Genomic DNA, 19,758 nt, shown 5'->3' with positions numbered 1-19,758 from the left:
GAGTGATTGCTCCTCTCCCTCCCCACTGAAAGCCATTGCTTTCGTCTTTCTGATTGTTTCTTCATCACACTGTTGATTGTTTTCAGAAGTGGTGAACATACATCTCAATTGCTTGGTCTCAATGTAGACTTGTAGTTTATTAGACAGTTTACAGTTATATAAATTTGCTATGAAAAATCTACTGTCTATCAGATTTGGGTCTGGAACATCCACATTTTCTGTTACCTTTAAGGATTCAGTAGTAAAATAAGAAAATTAAAAACAGAAAGCTGAAATTATGTTGAGAGTATAATTTTCTCTGTAATGTATAGGTTAAAAAAGCACAAATAAAATGTATAAAGTAACTTTAAAATTGCATAAGTAAAAAAAACGGATTTACATACATTTGAAGAGAAAGAAACAAAATTGTTTTGTCCCATTTTTGTGAATTTTTTCTTAAAAATAAAAAGATAGCCAAGTTGTGTATGGTTTGGCAGCTGTGCGGATGACATCAGCTCCTCCATTGTGAAACATCTCCTGTCTTTTAAAGAGCCTTATGGCATTTCATCAAGTTTTGGTGATTCAGCTAAATTAAAACCCAACTGGTTTTCAGTCTCAATTCCCCTAACTGCTAACTTTTTTCTGACCACAGTCATTGCTAGATGGCCTGTCTTGAAGCAGCATTGAAACTTTATATCCCACAGAAGGCAATTTTATTTTGAGAATCAAAACTAAATGACATGCTGAAAGGAAATGTACCCCTTAATTCAGAGTTGTTAATCAGAATCTGTCAGTACACACTGTATTAGCTTTAATCTGACTTGCTAAATTTATTCATAAATTTGGTGACTTTCACAAAATCTTGTAGACTGCATGTGTAGCATCACTTTCTCTTCAAAAAGAACTTGAATTTATTTAAATTAGAAAGATGTATTCAAAATAATTATGTTTTGGGTGGCACTGGATTAGGCTGAAAAAACTTTTACATTAATTTAAAATTCCAGACTTAACCATAAACTAAAACTTCAAAGGCATAATAACAGTGTGGATTACTAATTGTAGTCAATTTATTTAGAAGATATATCTATTCAGAGGGAGACATCCAAGACAGAGAACTTGTAAAAACATTTTGTGATTTTCGTCCAAACCTTTATTTGCCTAGAGCAAAATTAATCAGTTTTTACATTGCTCTCCTTGACATTTGAAAGAAGGCATTACCTCATATGTTGCACTATTAATTGCCAAAATAAATGAGTGCTTATAAAGGGCTAGATCTGCTATATGCAGAATGAACATATAATATATTACAACAGAGAGATCTTTTCTCTTCTGGGACCGATGTGTCATTTGTGGACATTAAAATTGCATTATAATGCCTGTAGCATTATATATTATATCCATACATATACCAAAATGATTCATCTTAATTAAAGAGTAGACACTCCAGGGTCCTCTGTGTCCCATTTATTACTTATTTTGCCTAGGTAAAAGGTGATTCCTGAAAGTTTGTAGGACAGAAATTACTTCTTCTCCAGTTCTATTACTGATGTTCTAGCTTGTTTGGAATTATTTAACACAAAGGGGAAAAAAAGAAAAAGAAAGTGGGGAAAACAATTGTCATAATGGAGTTAATCAGTAGCAGCAGAAAATGCATGAATGAGTGTGCTGGGTGGGTTTTGAATGGGATAAATACACTCCATGTCTGTGACAGGCTTAAGACCCAGAATCTACTTTTGAGTCAAAATTCTGCAGAAAATTGACCTGCATAGTTAGCTGGCTGAGCTTACATAGTGACAGCTGGGAGAATGGTCAAGAATGGACAAAATCACAGATGTGTTCTTTGCTTGTCCAAATTACCATTTTTCTGCAAAATTATACATGTGCATGCTGACCATCTGGACTCTGTCATCTTCCCATTTCAAGAAAATCATAAATTGCAATGACCCCCTGGAAGTTTGTAAGGCAGGAGTTGCCAGCATAGGACCCTGGATCCCTCAGCCACTTCACGCAGTGCCTGTTATAACTGACCTGACAATTTTGGGCAGAACTCAGCTCCTCTCCTTGATGGGGGCTGCTGTTCCAGCTACCTCTGCTGCCATTCACATCAGAGAAGTGGTGTTTTTCTTTTAACTCTCAGCTATGTGAGCTTCTGGGGTGTAGCTCTTGCTGTCAGGAAGTTTGGGCTGTGGTTCTGCATTGCCTTGGCTCTTAGCCCATCTGCATCTCAGCATGAACCTTCCATCCCTGCAGTATTTAATACTAGAGGATTGCATGTTTGGTGAGCCTCACAAATACTAATCCTCATGTTTCCTCTGGGATGTAGATAATTTCTTTTTAGAATTTAGAAATGTTAGGTTACTTGATTAGGTGTGTAATGCAAGCATCAGGACAGAAATCCAGAAATCCCTCTATACTGCTTTTTTATGCTTCATTGTATTCTGTAATTATTTGAACATAATGCTAGCATTTTATGGTTTTATGCAAGTCTTGACATAAATGGTAGATTATATTTTTCAAATTAAATATCTTGGGACAAAAACCTAAAAAATTTTAACAGAGCACAGGTTGTTAGATTTGCTGTTCAGCTCTCTTTACCTTCAACACAGCATCCTTACAGTGATGGAGATGGGGTTTGGGTGTTTCACATATAAGGCCATCACAATAGGACATATCTTCAGTAATTTGTAAGTTCTGTACAATCAGTAAAAATTTGTTTCCTAGAAAAAGTAAGATTTTGATTTTTGTTTCCCTTATTTTCCCATTGGAAATGAAAGTTTAACATTTCATTTTTCTGTTTCTCTTTTTATGATGTTTGGCATTGTAGGCTGTAATATTAAGTTTGTTCTTATTTAGAAGAACTTTAATTTTTTTTTAATTCTGTGGTTGTCTAAGAATGTAGTAACTGAGTAAGTGATTCACCTAGCTGATGTGCACTGGGATTTTTTGCTGCCCTTGATGATTCTGGATTTAACTCAATTGTTTGTGTGGTGTGCTATTTTTGTAAAGAAATAATATATTCTAAAAGAGAAGGTGAATGCTTTGAATGTCTACTCTTGAAATTAAGTAGAATATGTATTTTGAAAAGGAAGAGACTGAATATGGTATTCTAGTATAAATCTTTCCTTTGGAATCAAATGTTGCTATGATAAAACTGACATTAGAAGTAATAATACTAGATTTAGATCTTCATAGCATTTAACTGAGTGAATTAAGATAGGTGAGCTTCACTGTGTAAGTTTGTGTGCAGCACAGATCTACACCTTGTCAACGTGATGCCAGGATGTTACAGTGTCTCAAGGTTCATCCTCTTCTTAAGATTAGTGTTCTTTTTGTTCTCCCAAGGTTAAGGTCAAGGCTATTCCTCAAATGTTTTTATTTTATAAAAATAAGAGAAAGACTCAGAGTTCTGTAGAAAACTCATTATTTCCATAAAGCAGCAAAAGGTCACAAAATGTCTTTCCTCGGTGAAGTGGCAAAGCCCTTTATTTCTTTGCTAATTCATTGTCACAGTGTAGGTTGGAAGAGCCCTTGACATTTCCAGAGTTTCCTTGTTGAGCTGAAATAATTGCTCTACACGTCATGGTTCAAAAAAAGGGGAATCAGTACAAAGTACATATATGCAAAGGTCTTGTAAGCTCACAGAGCCATATGCACTTCAAAGTGGCTGTACCAAGATTTTTGTTCTTCCTTCTGGCACATTTTCATGAACTTTCACATAAATTAAGGCATCAGAGCTACAAATACTTGTGTAGCTTCAGAAATGCACCTTATAAATGGGATAAGCCAATATAAAAGTTCTATTTCTATAACTGAAACAGAAAAATCACTTTCTATGAGCTATCTTTCAGACAACACTGTAGAATAAGTATTTTATTCACTACTAACATGAAGGAAAAATTGTCAGCTTTAGAAGAATGAGCAGAAAAGCAAAAATGAATTGACTTTATCTGGGTGAAGACATAAAAATGTAGATGGAAGAAGGTGCCTCGTGTGACTTCAAGCCTTTTCAAAATATGTGCAAGATATTCTTTCTGGTAAGGAGAATTTTCTGTAGTGTAGACAATCACCTAAACCAGCAATCCACTGACTGCAGCAGATCTAGAAATAGCTGTGAAGAACTTGTTCCACTCTCACATTGATAGTGTTTGTTTTTTATAGTGAAGAGGGAAAATGTTACTTAATTTAACAGTGCTATTCAAAGCTACCTTGTAATTTTGAGCTTTGATTTCCATGAGATTTTTTGTCTTTGTGCTTCATAAGAAGGCAAAAGTCTAAGAAGCACTAATGAATATAAGGATTAAAGGTTTGTTAATGTACAACAAGCAGTGTCTAAACAAAAACAGTCTGTTCCCAAACAGGATACTCTTATATATACTTTCTTTAAAACACTCTAAATGACCTGCTGGGGCTTTGATATTTAACTTTTCCACTATGAAGAGTCTAAATTTATGGAGAGTCTAAATTATATGTATTTTTTAAAAATATGGTAAGTTCTAAATTCAGTAAGTTCTAAAATTTGGCTTTATTGAATGTTAAGATAAATATCCATAATATTTTTTTTCTGCCCGTTTCTCCATCTCTTCCCAAGATTTTACTTGTGTAAGTAAGAGTTAATTCAGAGACAATACAATGAAGTTCAAATCATTTATCCTATGAAAGAATATATCTTAAGAAATAACAGTCTATACATTTGTAACATTACCCATTATAATCACGAAATTAAAAACAATTGCTGCTTTTTTGTGAAAAGTTACTCTAATTTCATTTTTGAGTTCATTGACTGAGATTTGCTGAAGTTCAGCAGTTATCAATAGAGGCCTTATGATAATTTGCAGAGTATCAAACGGATCATAATGAGACTGGCATTTTTAACCAGAGCTGATTATACTTCAGTTGACTGAGCTGTCTGCTGGAGGGGATCCAAATTCACAAGCTCAATCAGTTGCTGCAGGAATATGAATTGTTTTCATGCTAAGATAACAGTAGGCTCTTTGCCAAAGCCATAGGGAGAAATTCTTAAAACTCCTTCTGGAGTTTGCTTTGTCTTGTGCATTTCTTGATGAAAACTAACTGACAGGCTGCTCCACAGAATCAAGTCTAGCAAAAGGTAATTCTTGTCATGAAGTTTCCCTTGCATAAAATGCTAAAACTAAACTTGCAGTATAGCACCAACAAATTTATAGTTCATCCACGTGAAACACAGTGCAAAGTTTTCTGTTATGGTCAAGGAAAAATTTTGCTTGGGAAATTCTTTTCTACTTGTATTGAAGACTTTTTCTGCTTCTGTAGCTATAGGGGAGAGAAAGTTATACATGGAGACTTATACATTTTTGGAGAACAGACGTGTGTTTTCATGCTGTTATCAAACAAATGTGGCATCTCAAAAAACCTTATGTTTATAAATAAAAGATATATGAAGTCCAAGTTTATCTTCTAACTGTAAAAAAAAATATTAAGTGTAACATTTGTCCTTTAGCTTTTTTACTTCTCAATAAAATTTTCTTTGAAAATATAATCTTATCTTGCAGGTGAGAAGTTGATTCATCTGAGTGGTTTAGGATTTTAGGGAATTTTGTAATAAATTTTATTACTACATTAGAGACAGTCCAGATTTTCAGGGTATGTAAGAGACTTGATTTAATATTCATAAGTGGAAATGAAAAATGTAGTACTTGCACTTCTCTTGATATTGTAACCACTGTGGTCTAGGGTATATAATAAAAAACTTCAATCATGTTCACTATATTATTTCCTGAAATTTAGAAGGGAAAAAAAAATATCTTGTGTTCATGTATAACATGTTGGTGCTTAATCGAAAACATAGAGCAAAGAAATTAAAACAGAATGAAAATTTCTGACACAGTCTGTAGATCCAGACTATTTTTATTCTGTGTGCAGTTGAACAATGTAGATAGTACCATTTTTTAATTGCTGAAGTGGCCTTCACTAGAAATGGTGTATTCTGAAAGGTATTTCTCTGTTCTTTGTTCCCTCATTAAAGTTTCCTGGAACCTTTTCTCTTTTCCCCAGATCCAGGTACTTAAAAACTGGGAAATACCAAAGGAAATCTGGTTTTGTTTTTTTTTTTTTTTTTTGGTTTTTTTTTTTTTTTTTTTTTTTTTTTTTTTGTGTGTGTGTGTGTGTGTACCATCCTGGTTTTTATGGTGTAATGTAGAGACCTGGGATTTATTATATTTTTAGACTGTCTGCAAGTGAAACTGTAGGTCAGATCACTTGCAAATGAAAACCACACTGTGCCTACAGAATATTTTGCTTCTCGAATGCTTCAATAACATGTATATCATTGAAGTGAGATTTACAAGATAGTAGAATGTTGAGAATGTATTACAAATGGTGTACCCACTAACTTTCCTTACTTTCTTAGATAAATTGAAAGTTTTATGTACAAATTTGGTGTTAATGGAAATCAAAATAACCCAAGCACATCTGGACATGCCATCACTTATTTTCTGTGTTGTCATTGATACTCTTTGTATTTATTAAATGATGTGAAATGTAAGTACAGACTTCCACAGAGCTGGGGAGAAATCTCTCCTGGAAGATGGGAGGTCACTGTTCAAAACTGTTTGTAACAAAGAGAATAACTCAGTTGGTTAGTGCTTTTGGTGTGGCCTGGGAATTTCCTCAGGGAGGAAACTATTGGACAGTTGGAAAAATGTGGTTGGAGGAAAGTTCAAAAGATGTGGTTGTGGAAAGCAGTGCTAACCACAAAGAAGAGTTACTGGGTGGCTTCCTGAGTTTTACTGCAGTGAAGTTATAGTTCATTTCTTGATTTTTTGTTCCTGTGTGTGGCTCCATGTTCATATAAAGGACCAAGTGTTTGGTTACCTGTTACCTGTAGTCTGCCTTCATTCAGCTGTTTCAGTGCTGCAGGGAATTATGTTTAAGTAAACACTGTTTTGATTTTCTAGAACTTCAGAGCATGGTGACATGGGTTTTGGAGCAGGGAAAATTACTCTGGAATTCATTTTCATCTGCTGATCCATAAGGCTCAGTTTTTGGTATAATTTATGGCATTGTGTGTTCTTATTTTCTTAAACTCTTTCTTTTAAGAATTGGTAAATCATGTATTGGCACTTTTGATTCCAGAATCACTTTTATTTGAGGAGTTGATTAAAGCTTATGCGTTGTTGCCAGAAGTGATTGTTGTAAATGCAAATTTGCAACAACAAAAATTTACAGCAAAAAGCCTTTCAAATGACTGCTTTGTGGAAAACACTTTGTGTCTACTGAACTGTATGGATAAAGGGGAATTTAGCTTCATTTATTTGATTAAGAGGAGTTGGTAGGGTGTAAATTCCTTGTTTGTTACTGCTGATGCTTAACCAGTCTGAACCAGAGCCCAGTGGAATTAATGGAAAGGTTCCCATTTGTTTCGGGTAGATTTTTTGAAGCTCTGACTTCCCACTGTTCCACAGCAGAGCATTTGTAAAGCACGGGAAGCCTGCCAATCATGCAGGATCTGAGTGTATGCATGTGGTGAGATTTCTAGGAGGCTGAAGACTGCTGTCATGAGGGTAATTTTTATGTGGAATTTGATAATATTTAAGAAAGTTCTTGATTATTTTTTTTTAACTTCAGTTCTGCTATTGTAGCACAGAAATGGGGCAAGATGATTATAAGGATTTTGCATTGTCTATTGTTAGGAAAGTAATCATGTGTGATATTTTTTACTGCTTGGGTTTTCTTTTTTCTCTTTACTGGGCAACATGTAAATAAAAATTTTAAATCTTGATAGTAGCATCAGATTAACTTAGCTAAGAACAGAAGCTTTTATTTTAATGGAAGCAGTAGGAGAATGATTCAGTTACCATTTTTCTGGCAATACATACAAGATGGTGGATGCAATAGGAATTTACTGGATTATTAAATAGTGTGTTGATTTTAAAGATGATAATGAAAATACTAGAAAATAGTCTCTTTCTGTTTGGGTTTCATATATGAGTGGGTTTTGGTTTGCCTGTCCCAGACTTCTGTCTGGGGATCTCCTCTGTGGTTTTTATAGCCTACTAATCAGATCACAAGAGGCAGGGAGGCATATACATTACCTTACTGTGGAAATAATACTCGTCAGTGCTTGTTGGTTTTAAGTCCTAGTGGAAGTAGTCTGCATGGTTTGGTTCAACTATTAAGCAGAATTCTATTCTGCAACATATGTAGAGTTGGTCACTTTCTCTAATAAAAACATTTTTACAAAATAAGAAAACTTTTTAAAAATGTCTTAGAATGTAATCTCAGCAGAATTTGAACATCTAATTTCTTGCCTTGAGACTTACCATTGCCAGGTGAAAGCCTTACCTTTTGAAAGCCTGTCTGTTAAGAGTGAGAGTCTTCAGTGAGTTGATAGCCAGTATGCACAAGATTGAATTATTTTAAATTATTTACAATATCTTTTTTTAACATAAGTGCCGCTTCATTCCCGAAAGCTGCCTCTCAGCAAGCACTGGTTTCTGTAGTTCAGTAGTTTCTTGTTGTCTGCTGTGTGGGGCAGTCTTGTAATGGCTGTGTCCCTTGCTCTGGGACCGTGTCTGACAGAAACCCGTGATGGGAGCTTCTTGTCACACCTGTAGCACTGTGTGTGTTCCTTCAGCCTCTGTTAGCAGAGGTTAGTCTGAAAACATGAGCGCTTGCAGTGATCCCCCCAAGAGTTTCTGAATACAAGCAGGACTTGGTTGCATTGCTGTCTGAGTGACAATTGTGCTTACTGATAAAATGCAATCTCTTTTGTCACCTTTATAACCTGGGTAAAGGATGTCAAGGGACTGGCAGCTCAGAGAGTTGTCCTAGCTGTTCTGGTAGCTGAGATGTGATTAAAAGATTTTAAGAAGTGATAGAATAACACGGAGATTATCTGTGAAACATCTCCAGTGTGGTTCAAAAAATAAAACACCAATCCATTTTGTTCAGAAAACGTATGTCGTCCCATTGGAACATGGCCATTTCTAGCCAAAGCAGACAGTGAATTTCCTAAGTAAAGAATTTATGTGTCACTCAGAGTTTCAGCATATTTGAGTTTTCCTCTCTGTGGCTACACGGTGTGCAATAGTGCTGCTCTGCCTTGCAGGTGATATCTAGATAGGCCAGGTAGAGGCTGAAGTTATCCTGAAAAAAACCAAAAAACTACCTAGGTCATGGGATTTCACTCAGGATACTTCATGAGGTAACTTACTACTTACTGTGCAGTAAGTTTAAAGTGCTCAAAGTATTTGGCCTGCATATTTAAATGATATATTCCCTGTCATTTAAAACAATAAAGTTTTGATTATATGATTACATTTGGCCGATGTTACACAGGATGGGAGGGAGCAGAAACAATCTGGTCCTTGGAATTCCATAGAAAATGCAAATTTAATTAAGTAGTATGTACACCTAGCAGAGGTGTTTTATTTACAAGGGATTGCATACCACCTAACCTTGCAACTGGTTTCTGAACTTTCTCAATCTTGTTTTTGAGATGGGAAGACCAAAGCTACAGTTTTCCAGTTGCAGGGGGCTTTTTGCTTTGATAACAAGTCCTTTTCTAATAATTCCTTTCACTCAGTTCTCTTTTTGTACAACGCTGACATAATTCTAAAAAAGCGTCAGCTCAATCTGTTTTGATTCCAGGGTTTCACCCTTGGAGAGTCACAAAGTCCATCATTTTATATGTTTATATGAATTTCAGATTATTTTTTCACATGTGCATAATTTTTCTTGCATCTTTATTAAATATCACTGACTATATTAATGCCTACTACCCAGCCTCATACAGACCTTCTGTCATCCTTCGCAGCCAGTTCAGATAACTTATCATCATTCACAGACTCTCTTGTCTCACTGTGCATTCGCTTTTCCAGGTCATTTGGAATATGTTCAATGGTACACGTCCCAGCACATATTCCTTTAGGAAGCCAGTGGTAGTCTCTCCAGTGTGAAATTGAAATTGCTTTTGTTTCTTTATTTTTTTTGGTGCTTTTCTATCCACGTGAGAATCTTTCTCTCTTTTCCTGTCGTTGCTTAGTTTCTTGACCTACATGGTCATGTGGTATGAGAAGTAAACTTTTGCTCTATGTGTATCCTGTTATTTGTTATTTAAGTACTGGAGTGGAGTAAGCAAAAACGTTCTAAGGGATGTTGCACAGCGAGACAAAATTTATACTGAAATACACGTCTTGAGAACTACAGAGAAAAATTTTAGTAATAAGAAAATATCTAGGGAATCTCTTTTTGCAGTATACCCTACAAACTGCAAGGTTCTAAACTATTGAGACATCCAGTGTAATATGTACATATACTTGTTTCACAGGAAATGATGGTGATATTCCTACTTGAGCTGAATGCACTTTATGTGCTTTACACCTGCAAAGCAGTAGCACCTGTTTAGTATTTGTTCAGATGTGTTTTTTCTTTGGAATGCAAAGAGTGTGAGCCACCTAAAATCTTAATTCACCCTGTGTTTGGTGGCTTTTCTTAATACAGGCTTTTCAGTCTTTTCTGTCAAGCAGGTTGCAATTAAGCTTGGAGCTTTTTGTGGTTATATTTTCCTTGTCATACTGCTCCTACATTATGTTATCAGAAATAGAAGTTTAACTACAGAGAATGCTGATATTTTTCATTTCTGCTTTGGAGAATATACTGAGAAAGGTATATAACTTCTAACATCCTTGTTTTGCAGATAAAGAAATAATGGTATTAACAGTAGAAGCTTCATTTGCTTCTGTTTTCCTTAAAGGGCACTGATTATATGCAGCTACTTATAAAAGAATGTTTTTGTTACTGTGTAGGATATTGAAAAATTGTAGGCATGGCCTCTCTGATATTCACTTAGCTGTTCAGATTACTCTTTGGTCAAGGCTCTGGCTCACAAATAAATAATAAATTAACGTTCCTTTGTCTTTCTCCAGAATTGTTCCTCAGTATCCAACATTGCCTCCCCACATGCTTGTGTTGTAGACCACAGTGTACAGAAATACAGCATGCTTCAAGCATTTTGGGCACTTAAAGTTTTGTGGTCAGGACCTTGCTAAGTGGCACGTTAGAGAGAACTGTGTACTCTTTGATCTCATACCAGCCAAGAAAACTTGTTCTCCACGACAGTCATTTTCATAATCTTAATCATACACTGAAGGGAGTGTATTTTATTTTTAGATGTACTGTCTATTTATGTTGCCATACTTTTAAGTTTCTACCAATTGCTTGAGCTGGTCTCAGTGGATGAAAGAAGGAAAGCTAGAGGAATGAGAAGAGTAATTGATCTATTTTTATTAGATCTGCAAAATACCATGAATATTGATATAGAACATGTATAGTCCTTTTAAATCACAGCTGAAGATTTACACTTTATTTAGTTTATCTTCTTCCTGCTGACAGTAAAAAATTAGATATTAATGTTTAAATGAGTATACTCTTATGAAACTAATTATATTTAATAAAATGTTTCCAAAAATTTTTCTTTTAGATTAACTTAAAGAGCAAGCCTTTAAAGAGCAAGCCTTTCTTTAAAAAGCAGGTCAGATTGTACCTTTCATTTTCTTTAACTTGTGAATTTGCACAATGTGGATGTGGACTCTCATAACCATTTTACAAATAACAGTTACGTGGTACTTGGGCTATTTGCTTTGCAAAGTAAAAAGCAAAGGATTGAAGTGAATCATAGGAAATATTTGCAAAGAAGCTTACAGATCTGAATTTTCCAGCTTTCCTACCAAGTGTGGCATTGGCTTTTTGCTGTTGTCTGTGCTATTTTTGATTTTGGTTGCATTAGGGAAACTTTTTTCTATTATTTGCTTTTGATTGACTATTCAATATTTTAGAGATTATCAGTGAAACTGTTGAAAACATCACAAGACTTAAATAGATAAACAAAGTGGATTTATAGCCTCCACACAGGAAGATGAGAGCTTCTGATAGGCATCTAAAGCTGTAAAATGCAGTATAACTGGATCAACCCTTCTTTTCTTCTCTTACCATGTAGCATTGCAGGCATGAAAGGATCATGAAGTTGTTTTGGTTTGCAGCAGTAGAAGAAGAATTTAAAAGGTTTTGAGCTGTACAGAAAATAAATGGATTTTCAGACATTTTTGTGGTTTTCATGGTAGTCAGATAAACTAGTGTTTTTTAATTTTAGTTAAGTTTCTGGTAGGTAACTAGGATTGTATGAGCCAAGAAACAGATGATTGATTCTCAAGAGTACATTGATCAGAAGGGTAGAAATGTGAAAAATTTTACTTCCTATTTCCCACCTCCAGAAATCATTGCCCAGTTGAATAGATGAACTAATGAATTAAGCAGAAGGCTGCTGTAAGTGTATGCAAAAATATGTAGGAAGACAGTTTTTTTTCTGGAAGACCTACCCTCCTAACATAAATGACGTTTTAAATCAGGAGTACACATGGGATACTGAATGAGGTCAGAGAGCTTTTATGAAAGGTGCAGAGGAATAAAACAGGGCTAAGCACATTGCAGCATTTTTTATGGTCTTCCCTATGCTTGTGAAGTAAAGTGAAAGGACAGATTGCTGGGCCAAGTAAGAAGTTTTGGTTAATCTTTTCTGTTTTATGTTGAATCTTCTGTTAGTAACCACGTCTTGGGACACATTTCGGTATGGCAAAACCTGTCATCTTGTAACATTTCTGTAAATTGTAGGGGCTTTTCTAAAGTTTAAAATGGTATGAATAAAGCAGGAAATAATCTAGATGTCAGATTCTGATTTCAATGAGAATCCATTATTTCAATAATTGCCCTCTTGATTTATGTTCTGGTGTAAGTGAAAAAACAGCCCTAAGGAAATAACTGACCTGTCTGCACACACTGATCTGTGCATTGGAAGTCATGGCTAGTAGAAATTAATATTACCATTGCTTTATTCTACTGTTCCTTTAAGGAATAGCACTCTAAGTAAACTAGAGGATGTGCTAGAAATTAGTTAGTTATGGTGTTCATGGATTTGTGAAATCATAGTTAAACCTGAATCTGAATCATGTATACATAGGGAGGAGGGCAACCAGTGTGGTGGCAGACTTCAAGGGCGAGACTTGGGATGAGTGGCTGAGGTCACTTGGTTTGCTCAGCTGGGAGAAGGCTGAGGGGTGACCTCAGGGCAGCCTACAACTTCCTCAAGGGGGAAAGCAGAGGGGCTGGTGCTGATCCACTCTCTCTGTGGCTGCTGACAGGGCATGAGCAGGTGGAATGAAACTGCATCAGGAGAAGCTCCCACTGGGCATTACGGAAAGGCTCTTCACTGGAACAGGCTCCCCAGGGAGTGTCACAGCTCCGTGCCTGTCAGAGCTCATGGAGCATCTGCACAGCTCTCTTGGTTATATGGTTTAGTTTGGGGTAGTCCTGTGAGGAGAAGAGAGTTGGAGTCTATGATCCCCATGAATTCCTTACTACTGGAGATATGCTATGGTGCTATGATTCTCTACTTAGTTTTTGTTTCTTTCAGTTCAGTGCAGGGATTAATATAATACAGGGATTAATATAATAAAAGTTGTATAAATGTACTTCGATATAGCACTTCCTTTTGTTTATTTTTGATCTGAATCTCCAGAACTGAAAGTAATTTGGTAACACATCTTGTGTAAGACCAGACCAAAAATCTGTCCAGTTTATTGTTCTGAGAGTAGCAGTTGTGTAGCACATGCGGGCAAGCACATAAGTACATCTCTCTTGTGGCCCCCACAGCCTGCTCTTAATCTTTAGGCTGTGATTTTGGATATAATAATTCTTGAGGGATTTTTCTTCCACTTTGTGAATCCTTTTATTACTCAACGTGCATTAACTTTTGGCACCCACAGCATTCCATGTAAAGGAATTCCACACCTGAGTTTGGTTTGTAAATAGGAAATATATACATAATTTATTTTCAATACATGATATCTTAATTTATTCAATGCCCTTATTGGGAAAGACTTGTTGTTCCTTACTCAGATTCCCCTGGCCACACGATTTCTTAGACCTCTGCACTTTCTTGTGTCAGTTGTCCATTTTTGAGGATAAAGAGTCCTATTTATTTAGTCATTCTTCACATGGAAGTTGTTCCATAGCTTTAGTCTTCCTTGTCTCAGGTCTTTGTATCTTGCATGGCTTTTCTGTGTCTGTTTCATAACATAGAACCAAAACTGCACAGTACACCATGTGAGGCACAAGAAGGATCTCAGTGGTGGCATCGTGTCCTGTTTTAGTATTGGGATTGCTTTTCTGGACAGCCTCTGGACCATACTCATTCATTAAAACTTTGCAAACACTTCCCTAAATAGCAGTAGCTAGTTCAAAGCGCCTGCTGTTTTGTGTCTGGAGGGTTGGCTTTTCCCCACCATGTTCACTTCTTTCCCTTTTGTTGTTCTTAAATTTGTGCCTTAGCAAGACTTAGTGCACTGAAAGATTATTCCCTTTTCCTAAAAAGTCCAGGATATTCTCTGGCCAACAGTCAGGATATTACTTATGTACTTATCCAGTAGTAAATTTTCCAACATTCTGCCTGAAGACTATGCTACGGAATATTCAAATTATCAAAATGCCAGTTATTTTTGCAAATGTATCCCACATTTTGATTGATGCTTTCCGAGCATCTTGTGTAGATTTCTCAGAGTTAATGACGTTGGCCTTTGAAAAAATCAAGTTTCTTGAAGTCGCAGATTAACTATTGAAAATTACATAGGATTTTTCATCCTAATTTGAAATATATATGTGTATAGAAAAATGTATGATAACCAAAGTAAAAGAACTAAGCTGAAGTTTCTGTAAGGGGCAAAGGGCCAGTCTTCTAAAGTATTTACTTTTGTGGGTAGTGAGAGTTGGCCCCCTCAACTCCTTTAAAAATCTGATCCTGAAACCATTTTTAAGACTGTCAATACAAAGGATTTCTGGAACTATACTATAAACTCCAAAATCATCTGCCAAGGGCAATGTCTGCTGAGAGACCCAGCTTTTTCCTACAGAGATATAAAAGCAATTTGAATACTAATTGGTACCTAAAACTTCAACCAAAACTCTAAAATACTAGAAAAATCCATTTTAGCATTAAATATTTGAAAATAAATATCTGAATGAAAGGTCACTGCTTTCCTAACTAACGCAAGTTTTATCATTTCCCAAGAGACTACTTAAAAAAGAAATGAAGCTACTGGTGAGCGTCTAAAGTTGAGCTTCAGGAAACAGTGGCTTCTGTTTGACAATAATAAAATTAATGGGAAAGGCTGTGGGACTTTCTTTCAAGGTAATAACAAGGGCTTATTTCATTCGCCACTGATACACTGATCCAATGGTAAAAAAGTAAAATGTTTAGCCTTTACACAAGCAAAAGCATCACATTTTTTAATATATAAATCTATAAGGAGAGTACACAGACCTATGGAGGCTGGCTTGATTAAAGGGCTTAATAAAAGGCATCTTTCCTTTGACTGCTGAATAGTCCACAGGGCTGTTGCTGCTGTCAACTATGATGGAAAAAAATAAATAAAAACTCCCCCACAATATAGAACAAATGCAGAAAAAAACCTGCTTAGATGCTATGGGAATGAACATTTTGGCTTGAAAAGGAAACAAAATCAGTATGACTTTTTCAGTCTGCAAAATCAGAAAATGGATCGCTGTAAAAGAAGAGAAGGAGGAAGATGGGTAAATGCAGCAGGAGGAATACCTGAGTCTAAGCTGCAAGTCATAGCATGGGAAGAAAAGAATTCATATGAAGCAAAATTTTTATTTATAATTCTTCTATATCTGGTGCTTATGTAATGTAATAAACTGACAATCCTGTAAGTATCCTTGTAGAGAGTCTGTGTTCCATGACCAACATGTCTGATGAAAGTTGACTTGTACTGTCTGGAAAGCAATGCACTTCCCTGAATAATAGACAGTATATTTCTTTGACACAAAACAAGTGCTTGCAGTGGGTGAATTAACATGACTGACAGAGTTCTGTTTATAACAGCTCAACATGAGGGACTTTATCCATTTTCTTAAAGAAATTTTGCTGAAAGAAAGTATATTTCACCAAGTAACTTCAACTTCATTCTCTGGTAAAAGCTTTTTTTTTTCATTTAGGAGTATAGTTTTGTTACCTGGACCAAATCAGAGTGTTTGAAAACTGTCTTATCTCTTTGAATCTTATTTTGAGTCCCATATATGGCATTCTAAGGCTATTTTGCAAAGTATATCTAAAAATGCAATCTTTCATACCATTTATTTGAAGTGTTTTAAATAGTTTATCTTGTGTAATGTTGTAGTTCCACATATATTGTGTGTAGCTCAGCAAGCGGAAGCATATTCTTCATGCTAAACTTTAAAATCAGAAATGCATGTTCCCATAATTTTACCTTTAGACCAAGCAATTAATCTTTAAACTGTTTCATATTTTTTATGGTCATCACATGGCTGTGTGAGGATTTATCTTCCAGAAGAGATGCTGCTGGGGTTACTTATGAGGCTTTCGTTGTTTTTTTAGGGGTTTGAGGTTTATTTTCTCTTTTAGATCAGCTTCAGTGCTTCTTGATGTAAGATGAGCTGAGTCCTCCCCAGTCTGTGTATGCAAAAAAGTAGGCCCTTGAATATCCTTATTCCTTTCCTATATCCTTATTCCTTATCCTATATCCTTATAATCTGGGAACATTATACAAGTCTGATGTAGACAGGGAACTTGGGTATGCACAAATCTGTTTATTAAAGAAAATAAAGTGTTAAGTCCAGTAAGAAAATAGAAACTCTGCAAGTCCTTCATAAAAAATGGAGAAATTGTATCTAGCATTTCCTTTCCCAAATTTCTGTTCTTCTTTCCATTAGATGTGTATTTGCCCCACTGTGTTCTGCAGAATTTTCTCTTTTTAGAGATACCTAGTTCCTATTGGCTCTTACATGATCATTGTACATCTCATGGATTCTCATCCAAAAATCTGTCAGCTGTGTCCCTCAGATTCCCTAAACTGATTGAAAACCATCTCTTTTGGAAAGAAGCTACAAAAACAACATTGATTTCTCTCCATGTCCTAATGTGTCTTCTAGTCTGATTAAAGTTGCCTTCTGGTAGTCATTGGTAAACTGTTATCAGCTGACACAGTTAATATAAAACTTCTAGATGTTATGTCTTGAATGCCTATTTTATTTATGAAGGCTGACACAGAAGTTGGTTTGGATGCTCCTGGGCTGTCCATCTGACTTGCTTCCTCCCTGTTGGTTTCAAGAGCAAAGGGGTCTCCTAATCATCCCTTGTCCATGCATTTTAATTATTTTTCCTGAGCTCCCTTCTGTAAGGAGCTTCAGGTTTCCTTTTGAGAGGAAATGTGTGCATCGTTGACATTTCAGTTTTCAATAGTAGATGGGGCCACATCGTACACAGCTCCTCCAAAGACAGTATGAAGATATGCCAAAGAAGAAGCTTGCTGACCAAATGTGGATTTTTGTGAACATAGCCAGCTCAGTCCAAAGGGACAGCTCTCTGTTGTGGTCAGAACCTGGGACTTGTTCCTTGAAGTGACCTAAGAGAATTAACATTGACTTCAGGAGAGCTTTCAATCCTATATTCCTACCTGGAAAACGATACAGGCAATTGTATGACCAAATTTAGCAATTCCAATTATGAGTGTTCTTAATACAAGTATATGAGATACACATAGAATATCTGTATACAAAATAAATCCAGTTATCTGGACTCAGCTGTGACATTTTACTTACCATTCCAATGGTAAGTTTTAAAATGCAGTTCAAGTTCAGAGTTAAATACATCCATTGAGTCATAGCACAGATCTTTGCATATATATACACCAAATTCTTTATCCAATAAGGAAAAATAAATGGGTGATACTGCTTTGTTTTCCATCCGAGTTCTAAAAATTACCCATGAATATGCAATGTACCTAACTTAGTTTATTGTTTGATTAAGGTCTTGGCATTGATGAGAGGACATCTTTACTGAAGAGCAATTCTTCTCCGTGGGATGATACACTTTTCAATACATCCATACATGCAGCAATAAGACATGGAAAATGGAAGTTACTAACTGGATATCCAGGTAACAAAATAACTCCTTTTTGTACAGTGTATCCTATCTCCCCCCACCACAAATATGGTTTAATTTTGTTTTGTATGTTTTAATTTTTTTTAGTAATTTTTTTTAGTAATTCTCCTAACCTCTTATGTTTTTGACCACATGCAAAGATCTAAAATGAGCACTTCTAAAATCCAAACTATGTATTTTTTTCATTTTCCAAATATTTTGTCTGCAACTTACTGAAACTGTAGGGAAAAAACTTTTATAGAATATCTCAAGTTGGAAGGGATCCATAAGGATCATAGAATCTAAGAAGAGGGGCTATTGAATTAATTAGCTGATGTGAAATAAAGTTATATGGAATTTTGAATCTCAGTGGTTTTTTTGCATAAATGAGACTCCTATTTAGGTAGCCACGCACTTGAGAGGCTCTGGTGCAGGGCTAGAGTTAAGGTCTGCCAGCAACTGTTGCTGTGCAGGGGCTTGTCAAGAGACCTAGTGAATTCATCAATTGTGTCTCCACACTGCTGCTCTGTATCTCAGAACTGACCCTTGCTCTGTTCCTGTTCCCGTAGGCTGCAGTCATTGGTTCCCTCCACCATCTTTGTACAATGAGTCACAGATTCAGTCGTCTGATCCATCAACAAAGAGACTTTGGCTGTTTGATATTGTTCATGACCCTGAAGAGAAAAATGATGTGTCTGAAAAACACCCTCATGTAGTGAAAAAACTGCTCTCACGGCTTCAGTATTATCACAAACATTCAGTGCCTGTGTTCTACCCTGATGAGGATCCCACCTGTGATCCAGCAGCAACTGGGGTTTGGGGTCCTTGGGCGTAGTGCACACAGCTTTGCACCCTGCAAAAAACCTCTGTAGCAGAGTCTGGTTTATGGACTCAGAGTCCTAGTGATGTATTTTGTACTCTCTTTAATGAGCTGTTGCTAACTGTGAGCTTATTCTTTGAATAATTCACTATTTCTTATTCTTGATCTGTTGGGAATCCTATTTCAGTCTTTTCCCACTCTCTCATTCCCAGCAATTATACATGAAATGTTAGTAATTTTTTTTTTTTTAATATTCTTTGTCTGGAATATACTTCTAGTGCAGAAGATAAACATTGCCTCTTTCCTTGAAAGAAATTGAAAGGAATTGAATTCCTTCTAAGGAATCATGGCAGCAGGGACATCCAAAATTAATCAGTCTTGTGGAGTATATTGAATTCTCTTTTCATGTTTGTCCAAAATACAAATTTACTGAGAGCTGTTATAAATCTGTATTGGCATAAAATTTTTTACCTTTAACGTGTACTTCCATCCAGAAAAGAGAAGAATAAAAAAAGAAAACCTCATAAATACAACAAAATCTCTATTTCTTGTTCTCTCTTAATGTATCAAACCAGAGTAGAGAGTGATGATCAGCTGGAGTGTCAGGTAGAACAATCTTGACAGGCTGAAAAAATGGGTGACTAAAGATTTCATGGATTTCAACAATTGCAGAGTCCTCCAGTTGGGGTGGAACAGCTGCATTCAGGAGTACATGCTTGGCCATGACCAGATGGAAAGCATTTACATGGGAAAAACATCTAGGCATCCTTCTGGACAATAATTAGGACAAGAGTTGCCATTTTCTCTCTAGGTGAAGAAAACCGACCCATCGTTGTTCCATATATGTGAGAATGTAGCCAGCAGCTAGGGGATGTCTTAATTATCTTCTATCAGTGCTAGAGTATTGCATCACATTTTGGGCTTCCCTATATAGGAAAAGTATTGGTCAGTTGGAGTTACTTCAGTGGAG

The 19,758-nt window shown here is 36.0% G+C and overlaps 1 protein-coding gene across 1 annotated transcript in view; it reads left to right on the top strand.

Moving 5' to 3' along the window:
- ARSB (arylsulfatase B) overlaps positions 1 to 19,326 on the top strand; it is a 61,737-nt gene extending 42,411 nt beyond the window's left edge. Inside the window, exons 7-8 of the mRNA XM_059873754.1 lie at positions 17,855 to 17,983; positions 18,538 to 19,326. Coding sequence (XP_059729737.1) covers positions 17,855 to 17,983; positions 18,538 to 18,803 — 395 coding nt within the window. The 3' untranslated portion in view covers positions 18,804 to 19,326. The remainder of the gene's footprint in view (positions 1 to 17,854; positions 17,984 to 18,537) is intronic.
- Positions 19,327 to 19,758: the final 432 nt, after the last annotated feature.

Source organism: Haemorhous mexicanus, chromosome Z, assembly GCF_027477595.1.
Source record: "Haemorhous mexicanus isolate bHaeMex1 chromosome Z, bHaeMex1.pri, whole genome shotgun sequence".
Taxonomy (NCBI): domain Eukaryota; kingdom Metazoa; phylum Chordata; class Aves; order Passeriformes; family Fringillidae; genus Haemorhous; species Haemorhous mexicanus.
This window is presented reverse-complemented; position numbering and strand designations above follow the sequence as displayed.